Below are 26,617 nucleotides of genomic sequence, written 5' to 3'. Positions count from 1 at the left end.
CAGGGAACGGGCAGTGTCCTGAATGTACACATAATCACATCAGGGAAGGGCAGTGTCCTGAATGTACACATAATCACATCAGGGAACGGGCAGTGTCCTGAATGTACACATAATCATGTGTGCAGGCAAAGGGATGCAGAAAAAAGGCACAATCCTTGTGCTACAAGTGGTAAGGTGCTTTCTCTCATACACCCTGACCCACAATGCAGGAGGGTGGGGACAGCTGCCGAGCAGAGGAACCACGGGGACACAAGGAGCACTGGGTGCAAGTGGGGACAGCTGGGCGAGTGGGGATGGCTGGGCGAGTGGGAACGGCTAAGTTAGTGGGGACGGCTGCACTAGTGGGGATGGCTGGGTGATTAGGGATGACTGTGCTAGTGAGGACAGCTGGGCAAGTGGGGACAACTGGGTGAGTGGGGACGACTGTGCTAGTGGGGACGACTGTGCTAGTGTGGATGGCTGTGCTAGTGAGGATGGCCGAACAAGTGTGGACGGCTATGCTAGTGTGGACGGCTGTTCTAGTGTGGACGCGGGACAAGTGTGGACGGCTATGCTAGTGTGGATGGCTGTGCTAGTGTGGATGGCTATGCTAGTGTGGATGGCTGTGCTAGTGTGGACGGCTGTTCTGTGTAGATGGCTGCACTAGTGTGGACAGCTGCACTAGTGTGGACGGCTGTGCTAGTGTAGATGGCTGTTCTAGTGTGGACAGCTGTTCTAGTGTGGATAGCTGCATGAGTGGGGATGGCTGCACTAGTGGAGACAGCTGAGGGACAGCTGTGCAAGTGGGGATGGCTATGCTAGAGTGACGGCTGAGTGAGAGGGGACGGCTGCACTAGCAGGGACGGATGGGTGAGTGGAGATGGCTGTATGAGTGGGGATGGCTAGACAAGTGGGGATGGCTGGGTGAGGAGGGACAGCTGGACAAATAGGGATGGCTGCATGATGGGATGGGTGGACAAGTGGGGATGGCTGGATGAGTGAGGACAGCTAGGTGCGTGGGGACTGCTGCACTAATGGGGACGGCTGGGCGAGTAGGGATGGCTGGGCAATGGGACGGCTGGGCAAGGATGGACAGTTGCCGGGTAGAAAGGCACAACAGGAGCACAAAGGGCATCAGGGACAACTTGCCTCTCCCAGGTCCCGGATCCTCTTTAGGAAGCGCTTTTCAAAGTGTGTGGGGTCTACTTCAGTTGCTGGTGTTTTTTCTGAGACGATGTCTGGATCTAATAGAACAGGGAGGAAACAGATAAGGAAGTGATGACTGAACAGTGGCAGGGGTGACCCCTCACGTGGGTCCATGTGGCCCCAGGAGAGCAGCCTGACAGAGTAGCACCAACAGAGCAGCCCCAGCACTCACTCTGCTCCTCCAGCCTGTTGATGTCCCTCATGATAGCTCGGAAGAAGGGCCTCTGGTTGGGGTCGTAGTTCATGCAGCGTGTCATGAGGTCAGCCAGCTCCTTACATGAGGGTGTCACTGGCCGGCACCGGCTTTCATAGAACCTCTCTTTCTGGAAGGAGAAGGGCCACATGGCAGAGACCAGGAAGCCACAAATCCACCCGGCAGGAGGAGCCCACCCTCTGGACTCCAAGGTCTCCACCCAAAGGCAGCTTCCTCATGTGCGTCCTGCACCCTGCTCCAGGGTGAGGATGTCCCAGGCCTGACTCTGAAACAGCCTGGAGTTGTGGCAGACAGGCAGCACACCCCAGGCCCTCTGGACACAACTTGGCGACGTGTATGAACTTCTCCAGGTTGTTCAAACCCTCTGATTCATTAATTCCAATTACTGAATAATTTAGAAATAAATCAGAAATGAAAAAGACATAGGTACAAAAGTATTCCCTGTAAAACTTTGAAACAACTTTAGTATCAGATATGAAAGTCAAGTTTGGGAGGCTGAGGCAAGACAATCGCTTAAGCCCAAGAGTTTGAGGTTGCTGTGAGCTGTGACGCCATGGCACTCTACCAAGGGTGACATAGTAAGACTCTGGCAGGCTCCAGAGCATGAGAAAGGACTAGAATGAAGCTGACCCTGCCCCTACCCCTGTCCCTGAGTGTCCCCCCAAACACACAGTGCTCACAGACAGTGTGGTTGGCAGAAAGGCCACCTAACCCTAGGGGACATGGAAGGAGAGAGGGACCCTGTTTTATTAAGGGCACAGCCCTCCCTATGTGCCGCTCTGCCCTAGGCATGCAGCAGGTACTCAGCAAATACCAGCTGACAATAAAGGTGCGCTGTTTTGTTTCCAAGGAAGTTAAAAATAAAATGAGTATCCAAAAGCCTAGGCCAAAAATTCTAAAAAGCAGCCTCTCGGGCGGCACCTGTGGCTCAAAGGAGTAGGGCACTGGCCCCATATACCAGAGGTGGCAGGTTCAAACCTGGCCCTAGCCAAAAAAAAAGCAACTTCACAGACCTGAGGGCTCTGATGGCTGTACTGTGGATTTCAGCCCAAACCCTCTCCACAGTCCTGCAGCATCTTTAACTGGCAAGTCTTCAAGGCTAGAGCTGCTCGGTCACCCCTGCACGTACACTATCCGCGCTGAGCACCCCTGCAGCCCTGATGCTGGGCTCTCAGGTCTCCCTCCTCAGCCTCCCCAGCCTGTCCAGAGCAACCTGTACATCCAAATGTGCATTCTGCAGCTTGGACCTCCTCCCTACCCCCAAATCCCTAACATGCAGACTCCATGGCCTGGGATGTGGGGCCTTCAACATTTGACCCCGTTACCATGTCTCCTCTCTACACCCCAACTCTGGACGTGAGCTAAGCCTCTCCCTCTTCCCACAGGGGACTGAGCATCTCCTCACCTTGGACTCTGACAGTGTCCCCAGCTGAGAGCGGTGCCACCCCACACAGATCACAACCCAGTGATCACTGGCGGGGTGGGGGCTGCACTGTTAGTTTTACTGCTTTATCCCTCGAGTCCCCACATACTTCACAGTGTTTTTCTAGAGAGGACCCCACCTGTTCTGCGCTCTCCCTGAGCAGCCAGGTGAGTATCAGGGCCTGAAGCTCAGCTGCCTGGTCTGTAAGGTGAGGAATGACCTAGCCTGCCTGCTGCACAACCCCTCAGAGCAGCACACCCAGGCATCATCTGGGCAGCCCCAGGTCCTTGGGAAAGGCGAGGCCTGTGTCTACCCTGCATGCACCCAGCTGTCAGCCAGGACCCGCTTGGCACACAGCAGGGACACAGAGGCACTGTGAAGACTATGCTGAGGGACAGATGGTGGAGTCTCAGACCAGAACAAAGACCGGTGACACAGCACATGTCGTCTGCCCATCACCCTGTGTGCATTCGGTCTTCACACCCCCAGAAAGCAGTTTGTATCCCAGAGTGGAGCTGAGGCTTGGGGGAGGTAAGCTGCACTTGTGAGGGCACAAACCGCTGAGCCTGGAAGAGACGCAAACTTGTGCCCACCTCTCCCCAACATGGAGGCTTCCTGTCAGCCCCTGGGAGGTCCCTGGGCATCTGAGCACCCCCTCCATGGCCCCTAACCTCGATCAGCGTCTTGTCTTTCAGGGGGATCTCGCCATTGTAGCAGATCTCCCAGAGCGTGGTGCCGAAGCTCCACTTGTCAGCAGCCACACTCAGGTTCTTGGGGTCTTCGACACACTCAGGAGCAATCCAGGGGATGCGTTCTATGCACTCTGGGGGAACAACAGACCATCAGGCCAGCTTCCGGGGCCTCCTGGGGAGCAAACTACTGTTGCTGGGGCAGGAACTGTGACTGGCGAAACCAGCTCAGCTAGTGCATGGAATGCAGACCCCATCAGACGGGCTCTGGTCATCAGCCTGATCAGGTGGGTCCCTTTGTCACAAACTCCCCAGAGGGCCACATGCAACCTCTGAAACCCTGATCTCAGCATAGCACCCAAGCTGGGCCAGCACCCCAGGCAGGGGGAACACAGGGGTCCCTTGAACAAAGGACGCTGGTTCCTGAGCAGGCCTTTGAGGTCAGCTCCGACCTTGCCAGTCTCCTCACATTCTTCCTGGGGGAGGCACATGCAGGTGGTGCTTCCAGAGATGAGGCTGAGTCACTTGTCACAGCCCCACCAACTGCCCTATGAGGCCCAGATGAATCCCATGGTCTCCTGCATCACCTCCTACCTAGCCGGATGATGTCTCTCCTCTCTGAATCCCCACTGGCACCTCTCTCTGCTTATCTTAGAGCCACCTGGCCCTAGTGAGGTCAGAGCCCCTGTCTGCTGGGTGACAGGAGCATGACAGATAGAAGATTTATCTAGGGAGCTTCCCACCTCCTCAAGGGCCTGTACTACAAGGCCTCATGTGTAAGGCCTGCATTTCCTCCAGATGCCCTCCAGACTCCATCTGTTGACTATGTTGATCAAAACTCAACAAGCTGGGGGGCGGGGGGGCAGGAACTCAACACTGACGGTGGAGGTGATAAGGGCCCTGGCACCAGGTCCAGGTACACTGGTGTCCCTCGTGGCCTGTGGGGCTGAGAGGCAGCACAGGCCTCAGCATCATAGCTCTCAGGTCTGCCCTCTCCTTTGAAGCCTACAACTCCCTATCACCTGATTAAACAAAGACCACAAGAGATGCAGCAGAGGCTCTGCCGAGGGGAGAGGTGCCTCCCAGCCTGCTCACTGCCCATGACAATCTCTCAAGGAACACAGGGGCAACCAGGAGGCCCAGCTCCTCCAACACCCTCTATTCTGCTGCCCTCCCTGGACCATAGCTCCTTCACTGCAGGGACCAGACAGGCCCTGCTTGGTTGTCCCTGCTTCTGGGGACAGTGACACCCTCCCTAGCCACATCTTTCCTAGCATATGGCAAAAGCTGGCTGCAGCTCTGAGGAACCCCCTGAACCCCCAGCCTGGCCCATTCTCCCTGGGCCTGAGGAGTGGCAGGGACGCACCTTGCCTGGTCAGCACAGTGATCGGGATGCCTGGGTCGCTGAGCTTGATGAAAGGGCCGCACTCGCTGTCAACACCCTCACGGGCCAGGAGGAGGTTCTTGGTGCACACATTCCCATGGACCAGGTCTTTGTCCTCCTGCAAAGCGCACAGGAGAGGTCAGTGGGGCTGCCTTCTGCCCCCTTCCCACATTTCGTGTCCAGCCTGATCTCTCGATCGTCCCTCCTTCCACCTGCTGCAGCCACCAGGTAGAGTGGCCCCTACCTTTGGGAAGGTTGCATGTTGCACACAGTCCCTGGTCTCTAGTCCAGAGTCAGCAAGACCAGGACAGTGGTGAATGCCTCTCTGGGGCTTCATGGGAACTAAGTGGTTCGACCTGTGGCCTACGTAGACAGTTGTCCATAGCAAACAAATGACAGAAGTCTTGCTAGCTCAATCGAGGTGAGGGGCCATTTCCACACTTCCCACATGTGCAGCTGAGATGCCAGCCCTGTGGGTGCTAATGTACTCCCCCTCCCAAACAGGATTCACATATGAGCTCACAGAAGAGCCCCACATGGCTGGTTGCACTCAGCACCAGGCCCCTTATGCTCAGCCGCTGAGCCCTGGCCCACAGAAGCCACAGACGGCCTTCCTGCTATTGGTCAGCTACCCTTCCTGCCACCTTGCTAGGCTCTCACAGATAGCAAGACACTTACCAGGTAGCTCAGGGCGCTGGCCAGCTGCTTGGCAACTTTAAATTTCCATGGTGTGGTGAGGACATCGCTCTTCCGGTGCATGAAGAGGTCTAAGGGTCCCCCTTCTACAAACTCTTCCACCATGATGTCTACAGGCACAGAAGTGAACAGCCTAGAGCCTGCTGTTTGCCTGGAGCAGCGCCCCATCCCTTATACGAGTACACTTCCAAGTCCACATGCCTGGAAAGTCCAGGCAGCAGAGAGCTCCAGAGCTGGGCAGGCCAGGCCAGCTGCCCCAAGCTTGTCCGCTTCCAACCTAGGTGGCAGCGAGCAAATAATGCCTATCTGAGACCCACTTCCCTCATCTGGAAATAAGACAGCAGCACCTGCCCGCCCAGGGGTCAGAGAGGGCTCACTGCTGCCACATTCACACTGCAAAGCCTCCCGTGTACCAGACCCACATATGAGCACATGGAGTAGCCCACCTTACACACGCCTTCAAAATTTATGCCAGGAATTGAGAGGCTAGGGCCACCATCTCACTTGGCTACAGCTACAGCCAAGTAGCAGATAGGGGCAGCAGCAGCACAGATACCCTGTGGGTGGGGACTGCAGGCCTATAGAGCCCCAGCCCAGCACACTCTATGCTCACCTGCCACTACCCAGGCTTCTCCCCCCACCCTCACCTTAGCCGTACAGGTCTACACAGTGTGGGGCCAGAGTTGGCAAGTGGGGGAGGTTAAGTCAGTGAGTGAAAACAAATGGCTTTTGTCCTGCTCAGCATCTCAATTGCCTCAGTTGCAAAAAGAAAGGCAAGAAGCCCCAGCATGCAAGTGGCAGGAGCCCTGCCATCCTCACGGCAGCCACACTCCCCCTGGGCCACCACCCTTCCAAGAGGACATACTCACTCTCCACATCCCGGACACAGACGCCGTAGAGGTACACGATGTGCTTGTGGGAGACCTGTCTCATCATGCTGGCTGCCTCAAAGAAGGCCTGGGGGATGACAGCAGAACACCACGTCAGCCAGTGGGTCTGGGGAGCTCAGCACTGTCACCAGCCTGGCTCTGAACATCACTCTCTCAGCAGCGGCTGTCCAGACGCGTTGCCAAGCCTTCACCTCTGGATCAACCTGGCCAGGATGTGGCTACTCAAGAAAACCCAATGGGACACAGAGCAGGGCTAGTGGGTAAGCTGGCTGATAACTTCCCACTGGACCCCCACGTCAGCTCCTTCTCCCTTCGAGCTCTGGGAAATAACAATGCCTAGTGCCTACTGGAAAGGGGAAGCCAAGGCAGAGCCCTCAGCTAAGACATGGCTTGACAGCCCTCAGCAGTGTGTGGGGTCCGGGCCATGCCGCTTTACTCTGCTGGGCTTCAACCTTCCATGCTGCACAGCAAGAGCTAAACTGTGTCAGAGCATTGGGGCCACTGGCCAGAGTCCTGAGTCTGCGGCCCCCACAAATGTCAAGACATGGGAGAAGGAATGGGAGGGAGGGGACAGGACAAAGGTGACAGCTGCTCTGCCCATCTCATCTACACTTCTTCCCACATCTATACTCAGGGTCCAAGAATGTAAGTGAAGACAGGAATTCCACTGAAGGGCATGTGCGAAAACCACCAGGACAAATGACAGCCAAAGGTTCTCCCCAATCTGCTGTGCTCCAGAAATGGGCACAGGAAGGGAGAGGCTGCGAAAAAGACACTTGCCAAAGAAATGTCCCTGTGGCTGGGGTCCAGGACTTTGAGGATCACTTTTATTCTCTTTTCTTCAGAAGTCCCTTCATCGTCTCTGTAGTCCATCAAGGTCCCAGAGTAGATGTGTGTCCTTGTGCCTCTCCCGAGGTGCTCACCCTGTAGGAGGGAGCAGAGGGTGGGTGATTCTCTCTGCAGCCATGGTGCTGGCAGGAGTCTGGGATGGAGTCCTCAGCAGGCACAAGACGGGGTGAAGGCTAAAAAGCCCCACAGCCTGCAACCTCCAGGGCCCCTCAGGCCTCCAGAACAGACAGCAAGCTCCATGGCAGACACAGGTGGTTGTTTCTGGGCCCCACACATCTCCTTGCTTTTGACCTCCAGGAGCAGCCTGTGACCAAAACACAGCCCTGATTCTGCAGACAGAGCCAGCCTGCTGCTCTGCCCAGCCTCTCAGCCCAACCAGGCCTCTAAGCGAACTCCAGCCCCAGGTGCCCCCACAGGCTGGGCTGCAGGTGACAGGTCCTGCCAACTCCCTGGTGCTGTTTAACTCCCTGATGTCCCCTCCCCGTGCCAATCTGTCCATGTTCTCGTGGCAACAACATCTGTGTCGCAGGGGTGTTGTGAGACTCAAAGCAGGAAACAGGCATAAAGGCCCTGGGTGGGACTAAGGCATGTGGTGGGCAGAAACCCACCCACTGGGCAAGTGTCCTGAGGGCAGAACCTGGACCAGGTGCCCGTTTCTCATAGCAGAACCGTGTGCCTCCACCTGTGCCCCTAGACACACCCAACCCTAACATCAGTGCAGCAGTTCCCTGCATCTGCCTGTAACCTCAAGGAGCAGAGGTGAGGTGAGGACAAAGGCTGCAGCGACATGTCCACAGCTCCCATGGGGAGAGGATGGCAACAATTGATGCGGGAACAGGAGGACCAACTGCACAGCCCTAGGCACTCAGTGACTTGCCTCTGAGGACCCTTCCAACTCAAGCTTCAACAATTCTGATTTTAAAGTTCTGAATACTTGGGGATCAAAACGTGAGCCATGAAACTCAGGCTCTGTCAAACTTGACATGAGCCCCAGAGTTTGCAAATGTAAGGTTTATTATTCTACTATTCTAGAGACTTAAAAATTCAGAAAAAGGACTGCAGCCAACACCTAGGGGACAGCCCTGTGCAACAGGGACACATACTGTTAATTACATATATTAATTTGCACAGACACCATCACTTGTCACCTGTCAGGGCAGGATGGCGAGACACACACCCTGCCTCCTGGACCCTGGCAAGGCTCCTGCCTGACTATTCACTGAAGCCATGACTGCCGTGATGTGACCCATCAAGGTCATGGAACCTATGCTCCCTGGATACCCCATAAAACCATGTGCTTTCAGGCACTGCCCTTCCCTGGAGGGTTACTTATTCCACTGGCCAGGTTACAGAACCACAGGGTCAGGATCCCACAGCCATCTGCGAAGGCCTGTGGCCCCTCCAGTTCCTGCTGCCCATGAGCAGCCCTGTCCACACGCTGTAGCCCTTCCCCACATGAGGCTTGTCTCTAGAAGATGTAACTGCCTCCTTAGGCAGGGACGAGAGTGCCTCTGCCACTGCTATGAGCCCACAAGGCAGCAGTCATGCCTGGCACAGTAAACTCTCCCTGCTGCTGGCGGCGGGATATATGTAGTGTGGAGGCCAGGAGAGGTCCCTAGCACCAAGCCAGGCTCTCAATTGAAGGGAGGCTGCAGTCCTGTGGTGCTGGTGACATTTGGATCAGGACATAGAGGGACAGAGGGGACCTCTGGTGCAGAAACTTGTGGCTATAGGAGATAGGCTGCTGTCACCATGGACTGCCACCCTCAAGCTCCAACCAACAATGCCAAAGGCTCACTTAAAAGGCCAGCAACCAGCACAGGCCTGAAACCCACCTACTGTGTCACTGCAGTGGCCCATGAGTGCCCTCCACCCTCCCGGGCATAACTTCTCCCAGGTAGTGAGTGGCTCTGCGCAGACCCCACCCTATGTGGCTGGTTCTCGGGGAAGAGTAGGGTACAGGGCAGATGTATGTGGACTCTGCCCTGGGCCTTACCCTGACCTGGCCCCAGGGCAGACATGAGGGACTCCAGGGCCAGGAGGCTGTTAGAGCCTCCGTGGGGCATCTGCTTCTCAAGGGGGCCTCTCCTCCGCCTGCCCCCCATGCTGGTCTGTGCTTCCTGAGTTCTGCTCCTTGTGGAAGTGTCATCAGAAAGAACAGGAGTGAACTCTGGACAAGCTCATTACATAGCACAAGTGGGCACTGAGGACATCAGCCAAGCCTGGGGGGCCCTGCTGCCCTGCAACAGCCCTCATGGCAGGCCAGAGCCCCACAGGGACGGCTGATCTGCTTCATACAGAAAGCTCCTCTGAGGAGGGCAGTGGCTGAGTGGGGCAGTGGCTAGGCAGGACAGCCTGGGTGGGGCAGCAGCTGGGTAGTGCACTGGCTGGGTAGGGCACAGGCTGGGCAGGGCACAGGTGCTGCCAAAGCGAAGTCCCCTGCTCCTCTTCCCCAGGGATTCCCAAATGTGGACTCCCTGCCCCTGTCCCCAGGCTGCCCCATGGTGAGGGGAGGCGCTTGCTGCCCTGAGACCACCAGCAGCAACTCACTTGTATAATATCTTTCTTGAGGATCCGGTCAAAACTCAGCTGGCTCATGGGGTAGACGGGCTGCCACTCCTGGGCCTTCTTCGTGGCCACCAGTAGGTTGGAGATTTCTGTGGGGAGGGTGGGCAGGTGAACACAACAGCAGAATCCAGGGTCCCCACCAGCATCCGCTGGTCCAACGTTTGTAGTTTCAGTCCCCTGACAAATACTTCCTAGGAAGTGTGGATTCCTCCTCCAGGACTACACAGGCTGGTGACTGATCCCAAACTAGCAAGTCATCAGCCAACTGAATGGCCAGCTCCACGCCTCCAAGGACAAGGCCAGTGCTCAAGGGCAACATGGTGGGGGTGACCTGGTCAGAGAGGGTAGGGGACAGTCCCTCAGGAAGCAGAGACCTTAAAATCTAAGAACGGAAATGCGAGGAGGTCAGGGGCTACATCTACCACACTTTCTGCTCTACTGCCATAGCCTGGCACATTGCAGACCCGAGTGAGGTCTGTTTAACGTACGAGTGACTCACCTACAGGATGGGGGGCAGCAGCACTGAGGCTGGGGCATGACAGCAGTCATGGGGGTGGGAGGTAGACATACACAGGTTCTGAGCCAGAGGTGCAGGACAGGTGACCCAGAAGAGGTCCTGTCTTGACAACTGGGGGTCTGCGGTGTCTGACCCTAAGGAGGAGCCCACAACTGGTCACTGGATGCCAAGCTGCGTGGGCCATCCCCTGGTCCTAGGGGCTCAAACAGCCAACACAAGGAAGCACAGAAGTGTCAGGAGAGGGCTGGTGGAGGGGCCACCTGGGAAGTCACGGTCCACAGAGATCACCTCTCCCACCACAGAACCGCTGCAAGTTACTATGGAAAAAGAGGACCTCCCAGGTTCAGGCAGCCACGAGAGTATTCTGAGACTTCCTCATGCATAACACTTTTTAAAATAAAGCAGCAGTAACAGGGAAATAGTAGCAAGAGATGCTTTTCCCTTCCCTTCTCTCTCCTACCCTAAAAGAGAGGAATGATTGAGGGAGAGTCTAGCTACTCAACCATGACCCCAGCAGGGGGAGGTTCCCCAAAAGTCTGTAAGGACAGCCAGGCACAGCCACAGAGGCTGCCCACACGCACCACTGGGAGCAGGAGCTCCCGAGCGCCGGTCCCCATGGAGGGCCAAGGGGACAGTGCCCCAGTCCCCACTGCCCTTCATGGTGGGGCTGCCTTTTTCTTTTCACTTTCCCTTAAGCTCAGATACACTGACTGTGCCCTTTGTCTAGCATCACACACATTCGCTCCTCACCCTCAGAGGCCCTGTGGAAGACAGTCTGTTTATCCCCCTATTCCACCACCTCCATCTGCTGCCACCTCCTCCTTCCTCTGGCTGCTCTGCCCTCCACTCACCCGAGGAAAGTGAGAACCACTTGTAATGTCTGCAGAGAAAGATTAGGTGGTGGGCTTGAAGGTTCTAACTTGCTCTGAGGTCTCAGGGCCAAGTGGCAGATGTGTTTTTACTTTTGTAGAAAATCTTAAAGCATAAACATGAGGGCTGTGGTTACTAAGGCTGGAAGGAGCCTGTCTGACCACCAGGCCCAGGGATGAGCCTCTCACTGAGACCAAAAGGCAATTCCAACCTCAGGGACCCAGTGCCACTGTCCCTGCCCATGTTAGCAGTAAAGACTCACAAATACAATCCCTCAGAGGAATGCAGTGTCCCAGATGCAGCATTAATGATGCTCACTGGGGCCCCAGCAGTGACTGTGCTGCCCCTTTGCTGAGGCTCTTTTGGGAAGATCTCACACACAGGATGGCATCTTGAGGTGAACAAACATCAAAAACCCAACACTCAAGAGACCAGGCATCTGGATCACACCTGTGCTCAGACCTGCTCTGAACCCAGCCTGCAGGGACACCCCAGGCACTTTCCTGGGTCTCAGTTTTCCCATCTATCAAGCAAGTATCGGGCCTAGTGGCCCCCACATGCCCTTCCAGTGCTCACATTCTAAGAGGTCACCAACCTGCAGTAGAATAGCAGGGATACTGTTCTTGGGGCTTAAGATGGAGCAGCTGAGCCTGTGGTCGTCCCATCTCACCCCTGATGCTCCATGGCTTCCACTCAGGGCAGGATCAGGTCCTGGCTCTGAGGCCTGGACCTACAGCCAGGCCCCAGCCCGTTGTCCCCCTGCCCCTCCCCACCCCCGCGCCTTTGCCTTCACTGCAGCTGGGCAGCACCTGCAGCTCTGTGACTCTGTGGGGACATGCCGACATCACTGGTGACCTCCCTGGGGCCTTCCAGGCCACATGATGCATGGATTTGGGGCTTTTCCTTTTGACCCAGGGCCTGATATGTATGTGTTGGTTAAAACGCCCATCATATACCACAGTGGCCTCACTCATTCACAGCATTTTCTGCATTAGGGAGGAAGCCTCCCAAGAGTGGGGACCAGGCTTATGCATCCCTGCCTCTGCATGTAACAGTACTTGGCCCACAAAAGATGTACAGTTCTCAGGGAAATAGCCTGGTAAGAAGAGAGCTCTGAAGACATTTTTTCTTACAGAAGAAAGAAGTGGTTTTCTGCTTACTAATCCTGAACACATATCCTTTTGCAGCCTAAAAGGCTGAGTAAAAGTCTATGTCTTTTCTATAGAAAATGCTGGTATTCAAGGAATGGGATTTGAGTTGGGGACAGAGTACACAATGAAAAATGCCCAGCAACAGTGGGACGGGCTCACTCTGCTTCAATCAGCCTGCAGGTGTCGGCTGGCCTGGGTCTCAGCAGGGCGCCTGGCAGCGCACTCACCTCGAGGCTTGGGCTGGCAGCAGCGCTTGAGCACAAAGCTGATGTTGTCCGTGCGCAGCACCTGCTTCCGGAGGTGGCTCATCAGCTCCTCCAGGCTGGGGAAGCCGCGGTCTGAGCCGTGCAGGCTATAGCGGCCTTTCCGCACCTCGATCTGGAAGTTCTTGAACTGCTTCTGGCTGCCCAGCACCTGCCATTGGGAAAATGAGCAGAAAGTTTTGTTTAAAGACAGAGTCAGGTCAAACAGCCCCAACACAGCAGAAGCTGGCGCTGGGGAGGCTGAGTGCTGAGTGCACAGAAATTCTCTCTCTGCAACGTTCTATAAACTTAAAATCATCCAAAATTACAAAGTTTTCCATCAGCAAATAAAGAAATAAATAATAAAAGAGCCCAGGAGGAGGTGCTGGTGAAGGGTAGCTGAGATAATATGCCTGGCAGTTACTTCCACCAAGTGCGACAGGTCTGTGACCTGTCATCGGAGCTTGCAACAGCACTGCCCTCACAGGACTGCAATGTGACATGTGACTCGGCCCACTGCACACTGGTCATCACTCTGTGAAGTCCTATTAACACTGTGTGGAAGCATCATCAGGACAGCAACACTACAAGGAGCTCCCTCTGCCGAGCATGCATTGGCTGCTGGTCCAGGTGAGGCTCTATGGTGCCACATACAGGAGGAGGAAGCATGAGGTCCCCTCAGGGGCACTGTTTGTGCAAGGTGAACTGTTTTAATGGGTAAAAGACAGGGCCAGAAAAACCCACTTAAGGTATAAAGTGGGAAATGGCCTCTAAATCTCTTTCCCTGTGCAGTGGGCTGAAGGCACATCTCCTGCACACCTATAACCAGCTTCAGGAGAGACCCAGTAAGCTGAGATGGAAAGTGACTGTCACCCTCCCCATGTAATCTGACACCAGATGCACCAGGCCACTGATCCCATCTCTTGTGGTATTGCTCAGCCAGGCGGTGGCTGGCCTGTCTTGTCTTAGAGAGGTAAGACCCATTTTAGAGATATTAAACTTCCTCCAAAGACTGGTACACAAAGAGGATGCTCTTCCCGTGACCAGGTGGCAGTGGGCCTGGAGAGCTCTGAGCCAGCCCCGGGTACAGTTGCTTCTGCAGCTTCTCCCTGCAGCCCCATGGCTTTTCCTGCAGCTTCTCCCTGCAGCCCCGCAGCTTCTCCTGCAGCTTCTGCCACAGCTTCTCCCTGCAGCCCCACCACTTCTCCCACAGCTTCTCCCACAGCCCTACAGCGTCTCCCTATAGCCCCACAGCTTCTCCCACAGCCCTACAGCTTCTCCCTGTAGCCCCATGGCTTCTCCCACAGCCCTACAGCTTCTCCCTGAAGTCATATGGCTTCTCCTGCAGCTTCTCCCACAGCTTCTCCCTGCAGCCCAGAGCTCCTTCTTCCAGTGCCTCCTCTCGTTCTCCCAGCTACTCCGGGGCCCTGCAGTACCCTCCTCCCTCCCTGAATCTGGAGTCTGCATGCTCAGTCCCCCTGCATGGACTATCCCTGCCTCGGTTCTCCCAGCTCATGTGCAGCCTGACCAGTACTGGTATGTTGGATAAACCCTGTAAAGCTGTCTCTTAAAGCACTGCGCTTCACACTTTTAAGGTGTCACACAAGTAACACCAGCACGTGGGGCTGGTAAGGCAACATCAGGGGCTTGGCTTGGATCTCAGCCTTCAGGATGCCCCCATACCATCCCTGCTTCTGGCTATACCCAAGTCACCAAGGGATGTCACCATTTATTGTCAAAACACAGGGCAGCAATCTGTCTGAAGCTGCCGTCTGGAGATCACTGCCAGGCCATGCTGATGAGGGGGCCTATCACTGCTCGGGGTCTGTGACAAGCCTGACACTGACTCTAAAAGAAGCCCTGTAAAGAGACAGTAAACTTCACATGTGTCTGGCATGGATCACCTTTCTGGTCACGTTCTGCCTTTCAGAGCCATAGTGGGTGCCTGCCACAGGCCCTCTGAAGGAGGGAAAGGACCACGGGGATAACATGGGCCTGGCTACTTGGGGGTAGTGTTCTCTGGTCAGCAAGTGCCCCGCCAGCCCCCCAGGGCTCTGCCCAGGGACCCAGCTTCCTGCCCACATTGCCAAGGCACAGGTGTCCCGGAGCTGCACACTCCACAGCAGCACTGGACACCCACGGCCACGTGGCGTGGCCCACACCAGTCCTCTGACTGACCTCAGACTTTTCAAAGCAGGTGACAGTCATGAGGATGTTGTCGAAGTCAGTACAGCTCCACCGCAGCACATACATGCCCTCCTCACAGCCCTCCTGCCGCAGCTTATTGATGGCGTACTCTGTGCTGGAGAGAAGAGGGGCAGTGGGAGAGAGAAAGCTCACACCAACTGGCACTTGAGGCCCCGGGACATATCCACTTCCCTGGTGCCCCAAGTCTATGGCGCTAGAGCACCACCTGCCCAGGACCCTAAAGACCTGTGATGGGACATGTGGCAGGTGAGGACAATGGGCAGTCCCAGGATAAGCAGCCTCTCCAGGAGCTGGGAGAGGACTCAACCAACTGCCTGAGGTTCAGAACCCACCTGACCCCCAGTTCTGCACAGACACAGCTCTAGCTGTGGCCAGAAGAGCTGTCCTTCAGCTGGTGACAAGAGGGTTGCCAGTGACATAGTGGTGAGGATGGGGTCTCACTCAACCCTCCCACCATGCCCGTCAGCCCAACTGGAGCACAAGCCTCCCAAGGCGTGAATTTGAGGCTGTTCTGTGAATTGCTATAAACTCCCTGGCTCAGAGCAGGTGCTTGGTTAATGCCATTCCAAAGAACATATCTGTGAGGAGCGGCACTGGTGGGGAACAGCCTGTCTTCCACTTGCTGGTGCCCCAGAGCTGAGTGAGCTCTGGCTAACAGGGGGTATGAACAGTGGCTACATGAGTCCATACACAAGGCTACTCGCAGCCTACATGTATGGACTCAGGCCTAGATGGGGACTCATGCCCCTAGAGGGGCATCCAGCCTATTTTCTTCTCTGCGGCATGTTGAAAGAAGAAGAGTGGTCTGGGGGCATACAATAAATACACAAACACTAACAAAGGCTAGTGAGCAAAAAGAAAGTCCTGTGCACACTTTCCCGACGTCTAACCACAGATGAGGAAAGCAGGCCTCAGAGACTGTGCAAGTGGCTGCAGGCAGGACACCTCTGTAGGTACTGCACACTTGGAGAACGAAGGCTTTTGTAGCTGACATGTTCCAGAAAGACAGAATTGAGAGCTCTCTTACAACTTTAAGCCCTGGCAAACCTCCCAGGATCCTTCAGAGATCAATCTGAACTACAGGTTGCCTGCTCTAAGAAAGTTCCTCAGGCTGTGGGGATCAGCCTCCTGCCAAGCCTGAGACTTACGAAATCCCTACTGTGCACTGTGTGGTGCCAGGACAGCAGCAAGCCATGTGGCCACTGAGCCACTGCCCTGCCCTGTGAGACTGGGAGGTAAGTTAGGCAGGGAGACCAGAGAGAAAAGTTATTATGGAAAGAATCACAGCACCTCAGCAGGTGACATCGGCTGCTGAAGAGAAGCACAGCAGAGCAAGGCAGCCAGAGAGGATGCGGGAGGAAGCATTATTGCACATAAGGTGGTTGGGGAGACTTTTTGGATCAGGTGGTACCGAGCTGAAGTCCAGGCAACGAAGCAGAGCCAGGACACTGAAGCCAGGGCCCACACTGCCACTGAGCTAGCTGTCCACCCAGGAGCCAGGGTGGGAAAGAAGCTAAAAGAAAGCAGCTGAGAAGATGTTTCCCAAACATGTATGGTTGGAGAAAGAGACTCAGAAAAACGCAGTGGCTGTTTTCCCTTTGCCAAGAAGCCCTGGCACCTCAAAAGGTAGAACTCCAGGTGGGAGATGTAGACAGGGCACTCTGGCATCCCATCAGAAAGGCACATGCACCTGCCACAGTCAGCCCTGCCATTCACACAGCTTCACGTGGTACCCAGGGCCCTACAATTCACATGGCCTCATGTGGTACCTGGGGCCCTTCTACACACACAGCCTCATGCAGCACCCAATGCCCCTCTGCCAACCACGTGGCCTCACTTGGCACTTGGGGCCCTTCCCCCAGAGGCACTGAGCACAGCTTGCTGGTTCTGAGATACAAGTGGGACAAACATCCCACACAGCCCCTTCTGAGCTCAGGGCCAAGTCACCCCATGTTCCCCACGCTGCATCTGGCACCATAGTTCAAGCTGACCAAGGACACCCTTCACCACATTGATATCCGAGATTGGTGTCCTATCTTTCTTGAATGGCCCACAGAGCATGACACAGCAGGGATGGAGATGGAGAGGTTGTGAAACCAGGAGGACAGACCCCGGTGAAGGAAGGTTGAGGGGCTGCTCAGGGAGCACGGCAGGGGATGCTCACAGGCCCAGTCATGACCTGGACCTCACCAGGACAAGAGGATGCCCATAAGCACAAGTTAGCTGCCCAACCCAACAACAGGTACCCCCCGCCCGTCACTAAAACCAGGCTCTTTACACCAGTAGCAATGGAAAGGGTTCCAGAACCAACCAGATCGGACCGTGACAGCCATTCTGAATGTTGTGGACGATCAGCGGGGGAGCCACATCGGTGCAGAGGTAATGGTGGGCATCCGCCGTGAGCCGGAAATAGCCATCGACCAAGGACACAAAGGACAAGGCCTCCTCGTGGGAAGAGAGCTTCAGTTCCTGGCAAGAGAGACACCACACGGTTACATCATGCTCTGTCAATGTAAGTGGCTGGCTCTACGGGGCACTGCACAGTGAGAAGACATTTAGGACAGAGTGGAAACCCCAAAGGGAAAACACCACCCAGCACTTACACACGGCGCTCACTGCTCAACACTTCCCACCCATCACCTCTAACTGCTGGGGCACAGACAGCAGGAGACAGTGAGCCCCGTGGAGAAGCTGCCCCTGGACAATGTAACCAGACAAGAGAAGAGGAGGCCTGAGTCAAGGTGGTATGAATATAGAGGCGGGAGAGGTGGGGGCATGCACTGATCTTGGCAGTAACAACAGCCACTGAGTCAATGTTATTGCTGCTTTATGGGGGAGGAGACGGGCACAGGGGGCTCATCTTAGAGCAGAGTTGGTCTCAAAGGTGAAAGGGCTTTAGTCCAGGTGTGGTCCAGACATCATGACGAGGTTGCTAGTTTAACAAGTCTAGGAGCCACTGGGAGTTTGGAGAAGGCAGTAAGTGTTACTCAGAGTGGGAATTTGTGTGAAGGAAGGTATACAGAAAAGTGGCTGGAGGTGAAGACAGGTGGAGATTTTTGGTCGGGAATCTCTGATTCTGAGCAGAGACTGCCCATTTGAGGGGAGCTGTGGGGTCAGCCAAGAACATTTCCTGGCAAGTGAAGGTATCCAAAGCCATGATTTGGAGCTCGTAAAAATATTAAAAAGCACCTGACCCTTCAGAGGACAAAATAACATACACGAGGCACTCTTGCTTGGTGCAGTGGCTCACACCTATAATCCCAACACTCTGAAAGGCCAAAGCAGGAGGGTCTCTTGAGTAGTTCAAGACCAGACTGAGCAAAAGTGAAACCCCATCTCTACTAAAAATAGAAAACCTAGCTGGTCATGGTGGCAGGCACCTGTAGTCCCAGCTACTCTAGAGGCTGAGGCAGGAAGGATCACTTGAGCCCAAGAGTTTGAGGTTGCAGTGAGTTATGATGCCACAGAACTCTACCCAGGGCAACAGAGAGAGACCCTGTTTTAGAACAAAAGAAAGTAATCCTGGGCAGCACCTGTGGCTCAAAGGAATAGGGCTCTGGCCCCATATGCTAGAGGTGGAGGGTTCAAGCCCAGCCCCGGCCAAAAACTGCAAAAAAAAAAAAAAAAAAAAGAAAGTAATCCTTCCCAGAGCAATAGAGACAGAAGAGGCTGGTGATGGAGAGGAGAGGGCCAGGGGCAGGAAGACACAACCACCAGTTGTAAGAGGTCAGGGGCCTGGTGACAGCTGGGGTGCTAAAGGAAGCTGTCTGGGGGTAGTGAGCCCAGGGGGTGAGAGGAGCGGCACCACAGGGTGGGCCTCAGAAGAACACTGCACTCAGCGTGCCTTTAGATGTGAGCAGACACCCAACAGGTAGCCCCAAGAACAAGTTCAAGGCTCTCTCAACTAAACAAGGGGCAGGGCTGGCCTAGGCACCTCCTTGTCCAGCCACACAAATAGTAAGACCACATAAGCATTCAAGTTCCCTGGAAGCAGGATGTAAGTGGAAATGGGAGATGCACAGAGAAGGGAGAAACCCAGACACCAATTGGTGGACTCAGGCTCTCCTGAAAACCAGGAGCCACAGTGCTGTCTGATCCAAGGCCTTGGAGACCCCACAGCCAGGAAGGCACAGGGAGCAGTGGAGGCTTGCACACAGCCCTGGGGCTCGGCTCTCTCACCTCCAACCTGTGTGATCACCATTTTTACAGGTCATGAAAGGCCAAATACTGGCAACCTCAAATGGTTTACGCTAACGGCTGTGTGGCCTTTATAGGTCACTTAACCTCTTATGTTTCTGTTCCCATCAATGTGGAAATGGGGATGACAGTGTAACCACCCACAGGGCTGGTAAGAAAACAGAGAGGATACTTATAAAGTGCTCAAAACAGAAAGTGCTGGCATGTGGGAAGGGTTAGTGCTTGTAAAGAAAAACCAATGGGGAGCAGGTGAATCTTCCATGCTGCCTTCCTCCTGCTCCCCACACAGCACTGTGGCCCACAGGACAGGCACCTGCTCTCTGCCTCTTCTCCTCTGCCAGGCGTCTTAAGGGCTCAGCAGTGCTGAGCAGCTGAATTAGCAACATGCCGACCTCCCCTCACCTTCAGGACCCTTGGGGTGATGGTGCCTTAGAAGCCCAAGTGCAGGGGCGGGCAGGTGGGACTGGGCAAGAGCCTCCACTCCTACTGAGTGACCCTGTCAAGTGTCTGCCCCTCCCGATGAACCTCAGAGTTCCTGCCTGATAGCAAGCCCACATGCCTAGTCTGAGGCTCTTACAAAGCCGAGGAAGCTGACACAGATGTGGTCTGTAACCTGCCCACAGCTGCGAAAGTTCACTGAGCAGCACTTTCTACCCCGCCCTCGGTCTCCCACCATCCCACTAACATTTACCCGGGCTCTTCTGCCTTCCCTTTGTCTCCACTACATTTTTTCTGATAAAAATAATGTGTGATTTTTGTATCAAAAAAATGAGGAGGGAAATGAAGGCGAGGGAATGAGAAAATTAAAACTGGGCAGCACCTGTGGCTCAGTGAGTAGGGTGCCAGCCCTATATACCAAGAGTGGCAGGTTCGAATCTGGCCCCAGGCCAACTGCCACAAAAAATAGCTGGGCATTATGGCGGGAGCCTGTAGTTCCAGCTACCCGGGGAGGCAAGAGAATCACCTAAGTCTAAGAGCTGGAGGTTGTGAGCTGTGATGCCCCAGCACTCTACCAAGGGTGACAAAGTGAGACTCTGTCTCTAAAAAAAAAAGACAATTAAAACCACTAATAATGCCACCACAAACAGCTGTTAGTATTTAATTATTTTTCTAAGAGCATGTGTATACACATGCATATCTATTTAAATGTTTTTAGCAAAATTGGTACCACTCTATAGGTAGTTTTATATTCTGCTTTTCTCTATTTACAAAAGCATTTTCCAGATCATTAAGAAACTCCACTATTTAGTTGTACAATATTCATAAACCACTGACTGCATCTCACATTGTTTCTAGAAGACAGAGTCCCTAGATTGTTGAACAGAGGGGTATACAGATATTTTTGAGATTTTTTAACACATGTTGCCAAACTGCTCTCCAAAAGATTATAACAAAAATGAAAGTTACCCTGCACACAAGTAAGTGACCATCCAGCCCCCCACACAGCAGGCTCTGTCCAGCCCTGAGTGTCATCACTCTGACACAGCCCCTGCCACCATCCAGGCAGGACAGGGCCTTACTCCAGTGCTACCTCCGCTCGCTTGTCATGAGCACGCCCTGCCTCGTAGCCCTTCCCCTCGTGGCCGGCTGCGACCTGCCCCAGCACAAACAGGCCCAATTGGCAGAGTTCCACTTCCCCTGCCAGACCAGCCAGCTCAACTCCACCATGTCCTCCAGTGGTACCAAGGGGGGGAAGTGAAAATAAACACCCTTCCTCTGCTGAGGGTCAGGGTGCTCCCGACACCACAGTGAGGCCTGCCATCGCCGGCACTGTGAGAACACTTGGCAAAAGTGCAAAGTGGGGACTTTCCACCTGCCTCACCCAGATGACCCGCCCCACCTGCTCAGCAGAGGACTACACAGGGGCCCCTGGGGAAGCACTGACAGCCTGTGACCAGGGACTGACGGCCTCTGGAAGAGCCACAAACTCTAAGGCAGACTCATATCCCCAGACCAAAGCAAGGTGCAAAGCTGTGCTGGTGTAACTCACAGGCCAACACCAGCAGTGCCCCAGCCACAGAGGCTTGTGGCAAGAGTCAGAGCCTCCTCAGACCTTCTTTTGGTGACAGGAGCCAGAGAGGTGCGAGCTACCCACCTGCCTAGCGATGCCTCCTCTCATCCTCTCATCCCCAGGCCCAGACTCCAGGACCCTCAGGAGTGAACTTACCATTTTTTTGTTGTCCTGCTTGTTGATGCTGACCACAGATTCCTTTATTACAATGTGAGTGATTTCAGGGAAGTAAGAAAAATTGGTCCACTCTTCTCGGATTTTGTTTTTCTCGTCATCCTTCTTGTGTTTATTTTCTAGTTTTTTTCGCTTCAGTTTATTTTTTTCCTTTTCAACTGGAACAACCTGATGAAATGCATAAAAGCGGCAAGTTAAGTTGGCTTTCTCCTTTCCCACTGGTGAAAGGTTAATGCTTCTGGTAAAGAGATGCAGGTCCAAGGAGGGTAAACCAGCCTTCCTGGCCGCAGAGGGACTTGGGAGTCAGTGCCTGGGGGCTTAGGACCAAAGGTCTGGGCTCTGCCAGAGGGTCTGGGGCTTCCACACCTGGATGAGGCCTTAGTGAGCACAAATGACCAAACTCCACACAACAAGCAAAGTACCTGCAAACCTGAAGGGGGCGTTAATAGCTCAGCAGATACACACCTGTCAGGTCCCCTCGCTTCAACTCAGAGAGCACATTCATTCTATCACCAGTCATCTTGGCTTTGTAATGATACTCTAGTCCAGGCTTTCAAGAGAAGGCAGAATCCCATGCTTGAATAACAGTGCTACACACTGACTAACATACACTCCCAAAGGTGTGAACACTCCATGCAGTGCAGGCCTTGGAGACCAGAGGTCCAGGTTACTGCTGCCTCTGCCAGCTACTCAATTAGTGTCACCTCCTGGGCCTCCATTTCCCCAGTGGTAAAGCAGAGGGCTCATGTCTTCACAGGGCTGAGACCAGACAGGTGCTTAGCACAGCACCTGCCACACAGAAAGCCTTCAACAAGCACCAGGCACTGTCATTTCAGCACGAGAACAAAGCAGGAGGAGAAAACAAGGCTCACATTCACCTTACCTTTATGACTTACTTAATGATAATTACAGCAGCTGTAATAACTCATTCATTCAACATTTATTATTGTATTCTAGGCTTTGTGCTAAATGCCTTTTACTTCTCTGAACAGCCATATGAGTTAGAGTAAGTACCTCCGTCTGGCAAGTGAATAACATGCAGCTGACATGGGTGAAACGACCCTCCCATGGCCACTTCACTATGTGTGAGGCTAGGACTGGAATGAGCTCTGTGTAGGCCTAAACCCATGCCCAAAGCCACTCTGCACTACGCTGCAGCACACATGCCTTGTAAAGCAAAATTTACTGCCAATTCCACAAAGCTGGAGGCCTACGTTCACTTCTTGGCCCAGGACAGATGGCCCAGGATAGACAGCCCAGCAGGACAGATGGCCCAGGATAGACAGCTCAGCAGGACACATGGCCCAGGATAGACAGCCCAGCAGGAGAGAGGGCCCAGGACAGACAGCCTAACAGGACAGATGGCCCAGGATAGACAGCCTAGCAGGACAGATGGCCTAGGACAGACAGCCCAGCAGGAGAGAGGGCCCAGGACAGACAGCCCAGCAGGACAGATGGCCCAGGACAGACAGCCTAGCAGGACAAATGGCCCAGGATAGACAGCCCAGCAGGAGAGAGGGCCCAGGACAGACAGCCCAGTAGGAGAGAGGGCCCAGGACAGACAGTCCAACAGGACAGATGGCCTAGGACAGATAGCCTAGCAGGACAGATGGCCCAGGATAGATGGCCCAGCAGGACAGATGGCCCAGAACAGACAGCCCAGCAGGATAGATAGCCCATAAGTCCAGCAGGATAGACATCCCAGGATAGATGGCCCAGCAGGACAGACAGCCCAGCAGGACAGATAGCCCAGAAGGACAGATGGCCCAGGACAGATGGCTCAGCAGGACAGCTGGCCCAGGACAGATGACCCTGCAGGACAGATGGCCCAGAACAGATGGCCCAGCAGGACAGATGACCCAGGACAGACAGTGCAGCAGGACAGACGGCACCCACCATACACACAGGTGCCTCTTTTGCCAACAGCCACTTACATTTGGTTTCACCCTCCACTGGATCCCAAGATTTCCAGTCACCATCACTTCATAGTAGACAATGTTTCCACCGTCATTTGAGTGAAGCCGACTCATCTCATTTTCTGATGAGATCAGTAACACAGAAGTCTCGAATATTTCAGCACCATAATGTTTCGTCAAGGTCTCCAAGGTAGCCAGGTACTTCACCTTCAGGTCGTGCGTGGACACACTGCTGTCACAGATGGTCTTGTTGTTGAACTCTTTCAGGAAATCCTTGAAAACATTATTTATCCGCATTCTGGTGAGAAGGTTCCTCTGTCTGATGGACTTATTCAATGTTTCTGGGATATATCGCTTGTAGCTAGAACACAACAGGAACATACATCTCTCTTACACATAGGAGTCAGCAGAAAACAGCACAGAAACACACCTAAGCTACATGCCTGTCCACGTGCTGTCAGGGGACGCAGGGGCCTCCTCCCCCAGGACCGTGGGTGGAGTGAACACAGGGCTGACAATCATAAGAGGCAAGAGGTGAGCAGGGACAGAAAAGCAGAGCATGCCCACGGTGTCACTGAGGTAGGAGTTCTTTCAGGCATCATCAAGAAACTGACTTGTCTGTATTTGTGCTCACTGGCTTCTGTCCTTGTGCACGCTGGGGCTCACGCACCCTAGACTGAGCATCAGCTCCCAAACAGTCTGAAGGGTATTGAGAGCAGTTACCTCTCAGTGTGAGGACAGATGCTCGGTACATACTGCTGGTAGTTCTGGTTTATAACTTTTCCATTAAGATCACTTTTTAAAATAAAAAATAGGGAAAATGCACAAAGCCTAGCTAAATTCATAAGACGTAGTGTCTGCTATGTTACTATGTCCCAGGTAAGTTACTAAGTGGATCAACAAGGAAGCTGGAAACCCAGTCTCCCACCCAGGCCCTTCCGAGTATGTCTGTCTATGATGAGAGTCACAACAAGCTGACCCTCAGCTGGAGCAGGGGACGGTTTCAGGGGGAACATGAATACCCATAAGAGAAAGAGCAAGTTCACAAGGGGCCGAACAAACAGGGGCCGAACAAATAGGGGCTGACCTGCCCCTTACTGCAGGCCTGAGACAGCACCTGGGGGCAAACAGGGGCTGACCTGCCTCTTGCTGCAGGCCTGAGACAGCACCTGGCAGGCGGGCCCCATTGCATGACCAGCTTCGCAACAAAGGGAAGACTGAAGGGGCCTCCTCCCCCAGGACCATGGCTGCAGTGAGCACAGGGGTGATCAGACTGAAGTTTAAAATCTATGCTCAACAAACACTAAAGTTTTCCTTTTAGATTAATGTAATAGAATTGGAGAAAAGCTGCCATTTTCACTGTAGGCTCATGAACGAGAGGAAGTACCTGGGTCACAGAGAGGACAGAGGGCAGCTCCCCGCTCTAGACGCCCCCCAAGGGCAAGGAGAGAGGGGAGGCACCTTCACACAGAGACACATGCCAGCAGGTGATACGGCAATAAATGGCCTCTTCAAATGAGCCTGTCCTCATTTGTGACAATCGTAACAGCTCGCTGGCAGGAAAAACTGTTAGATTTCACAGACACACAAAAATTATAGACTGAATATTCCTTCACAGAGACTTGATCTTAGATAATATGTTTAAATAAATACAAACTGGATGTGCTCAAATCTCACATCAGAATTAACTGCTCTGGAGAGTTGCTAGAGCCCCGGAGTAACAGGCTGGGGACAGTGACAGCTACCCAGAGAACCAAGCTGAGGGGGATTCACATCACGAGACAGCAGCCTCAGTGGTGGACATTGGTGTCTACCAGAGGTACAGAGAGGTGCAGATGGCACGGGACCAATGATTTGACTGGAACCCCAACCCAGAAATTCTGCCTTCATACAAATTTCTGAGATTGTCAGAAAACATTCAAAATCAGGACACAAGTATAACTGTGCTACATGAACAAATATTTTAAATAAGGTTTGAATTTTGCAGACAGCAAGGGTGAGCCAAACACCAGCAAGAGTTGAGACTGAGACATCTGGGAAAATGGAAAGTTGCCTTCACTGTAAACCACGTTCCAGCAGGCAAGGAGCTCACCTGATGTCCTTGGGCAGTTCTGGCAGCTGCATCTTCTTCATCATGGCATAGTGTGAGATGGCCAGGACAGCCATCCCCAGACACTCATTCTCAATGTCATGGCCATCCTGCTCTGTCTTAGGGTCTCGAATGGGAGCCAGGCACTTCACCAAATCATACTGTCCCTTTGGAGCAGAGGTGAGAAAAAATGAGCAATCATTCAAGTTCCTACTATTCAGAGAAGACTCCAACAGGGCAGGCAGATGGTGCTGCAAGGAGCCTTGCGGGAGCAGCTGCTCTCAGCACCAAAGCCCTTTCTCAGCAAAGCTGGGCATGAAAGTCATTGACTCACTTCACACACACTCACTGAATACTACAGGTGAGGTGAACAGCAGACACATGAAACCACAGTAAGACAGCAAGAATGCTGAGAAACAGTGTGTCCCAGGCCTGATCCACAGTAGAGTGAGGGGAGGTGACCACGCTGCACATGCCAGGCTGCCCCACTGGGGCTGGTGTGGAGCTGGCAGGTCCCCATCTCTGGCTCTGCTGCAGCTCCAAGGGAGGAAGTCATACTCCACATGGCATGTCCAGCACATGTGGGGTCCCCGCCCTCCTCAGAAGCCATGCTCCACTTGGCATGTCCAGCACACATGGGGTCCCCTCTTCTGCTGCTTAAGCTCTCAGTGGTGCTATACACTCCCCTGTACACTTGTGGGTGGGGCACAGCATCCCAACAGCCCATGGGGCTCCAAAACCAGGCTGGGCAGTATCGCCCCCTCATTAGTGCCCAGTTAGATTAGCAGCTGTGAGCTTGACCCTGCACCAGGTTCCCCTCATGTATTACTTCATCTCATCCTTACAATGGCCTAGGAGGAAGCTAACACTACTGCTTCTGATAGAAGGCTGAGAACTGCACAGTCCCAGCCAGCCAGTTACGGGCAGGGAAGTCCCTGAGAGGCAGTGATGGGCAGATCCAGGCCATGTGCTGGCACAGATAGAGCCAGGTGCCTCTCACCCTCACACAGTCTATGCACTGAGGGGAAGGAAAGAGCAGATGAGCAAGAAGCTACAAAACCTAGCCACACAGGAGGACAGCACCACAGGGGTGAGGGCAGAGGGAGTCTGCAGTGTGAGGGTGACGCTGAGGAGTGACACTGCAGGGTGAGGGTGATGCTGAGGAGTGACACTGCAGGGTGAGGGTGATGCTGAGGAGTGACACTGCAGTGTGAGGGTGAGGCTGAGGAGTGACACTGCAGGGTGAGAGTGATGCCGAGGAGTGACACTGCAGGGTGAGGGTGATGCTGAGGAGTGACACTGCAGGGTGAGGGTGATGCTGAGGAGTGACACTGCAGGGTGAGG

At 54.1% G+C, this 26,617-nt stretch overlaps 1 protein-coding gene across 3 annotated transcripts in view; it reads right to left on the bottom strand.

Annotated features, from left to right (window-relative positions):
* Nucleotides 1-26,617, bottom strand: part of JAK1 (Janus kinase 1) — a 121,408-nt gene that overhangs the window by 8,704 nt on the left and 86,087 nt on the right. For all 3 annotated transcript variants that reach the window (XM_003784247.3, XM_023509930.1, XM_023509929.1), the window contains exons 6-19: nt 25,277-25,440; nt 23,203-23,545; nt 21,251-21,436; nt 17,198-17,355; nt 14,857-14,980; nt 12,664-12,850; nt 9,881-9,987; nt 7,262-7,405; nt 6,461-6,548; nt 5,574-5,701; nt 4,878-5,013; nt 3,494-3,645; nt 1,358-1,508; nt 1,129-1,223 (exon numbers count right to left, since the gene is read on the bottom strand). In XM_003784247.3, the coding sequence (XP_003784295.1) occupies nt 1,129-1,223; nt 1,358-1,508; nt 3,494-3,645; nt 4,878-5,013; nt 5,574-5,701; nt 6,461-6,548; nt 7,262-7,405; nt 9,881-9,987; nt 12,664-12,850; nt 14,857-14,980; nt 17,198-17,355; nt 21,251-21,436; nt 23,203-23,545; nt 25,277-25,440 (2,163 nt within the window). The remainder of the gene's footprint in view (nt 1-1,128; nt 1,224-1,357; nt 1,509-3,493; nt 3,646-4,877; nt 5,014-5,573; nt 5,702-6,460; nt 6,549-7,261; nt 7,406-9,880; nt 9,988-12,663; nt 12,851-14,856; nt 14,981-17,197; nt 17,356-21,250; nt 21,437-23,202; nt 23,546-25,276; nt 25,441-26,617) is intronic.

This window comes from Otolemur garnettii, unplaced genomic scaffold (genome assembly GCF_000181295.1).
Source record: "Otolemur garnettii isolate 467f Iridium unplaced genomic scaffold, OtoGar3 scaffold00010, whole genome shotgun sequence".
Lineage (NCBI taxonomy): Eukaryota > Metazoa > Chordata > Mammalia > Primates > Galagidae > Otolemur > Otolemur garnettii.
This window is presented reverse-complemented; position numbering and strand designations above follow the sequence as displayed.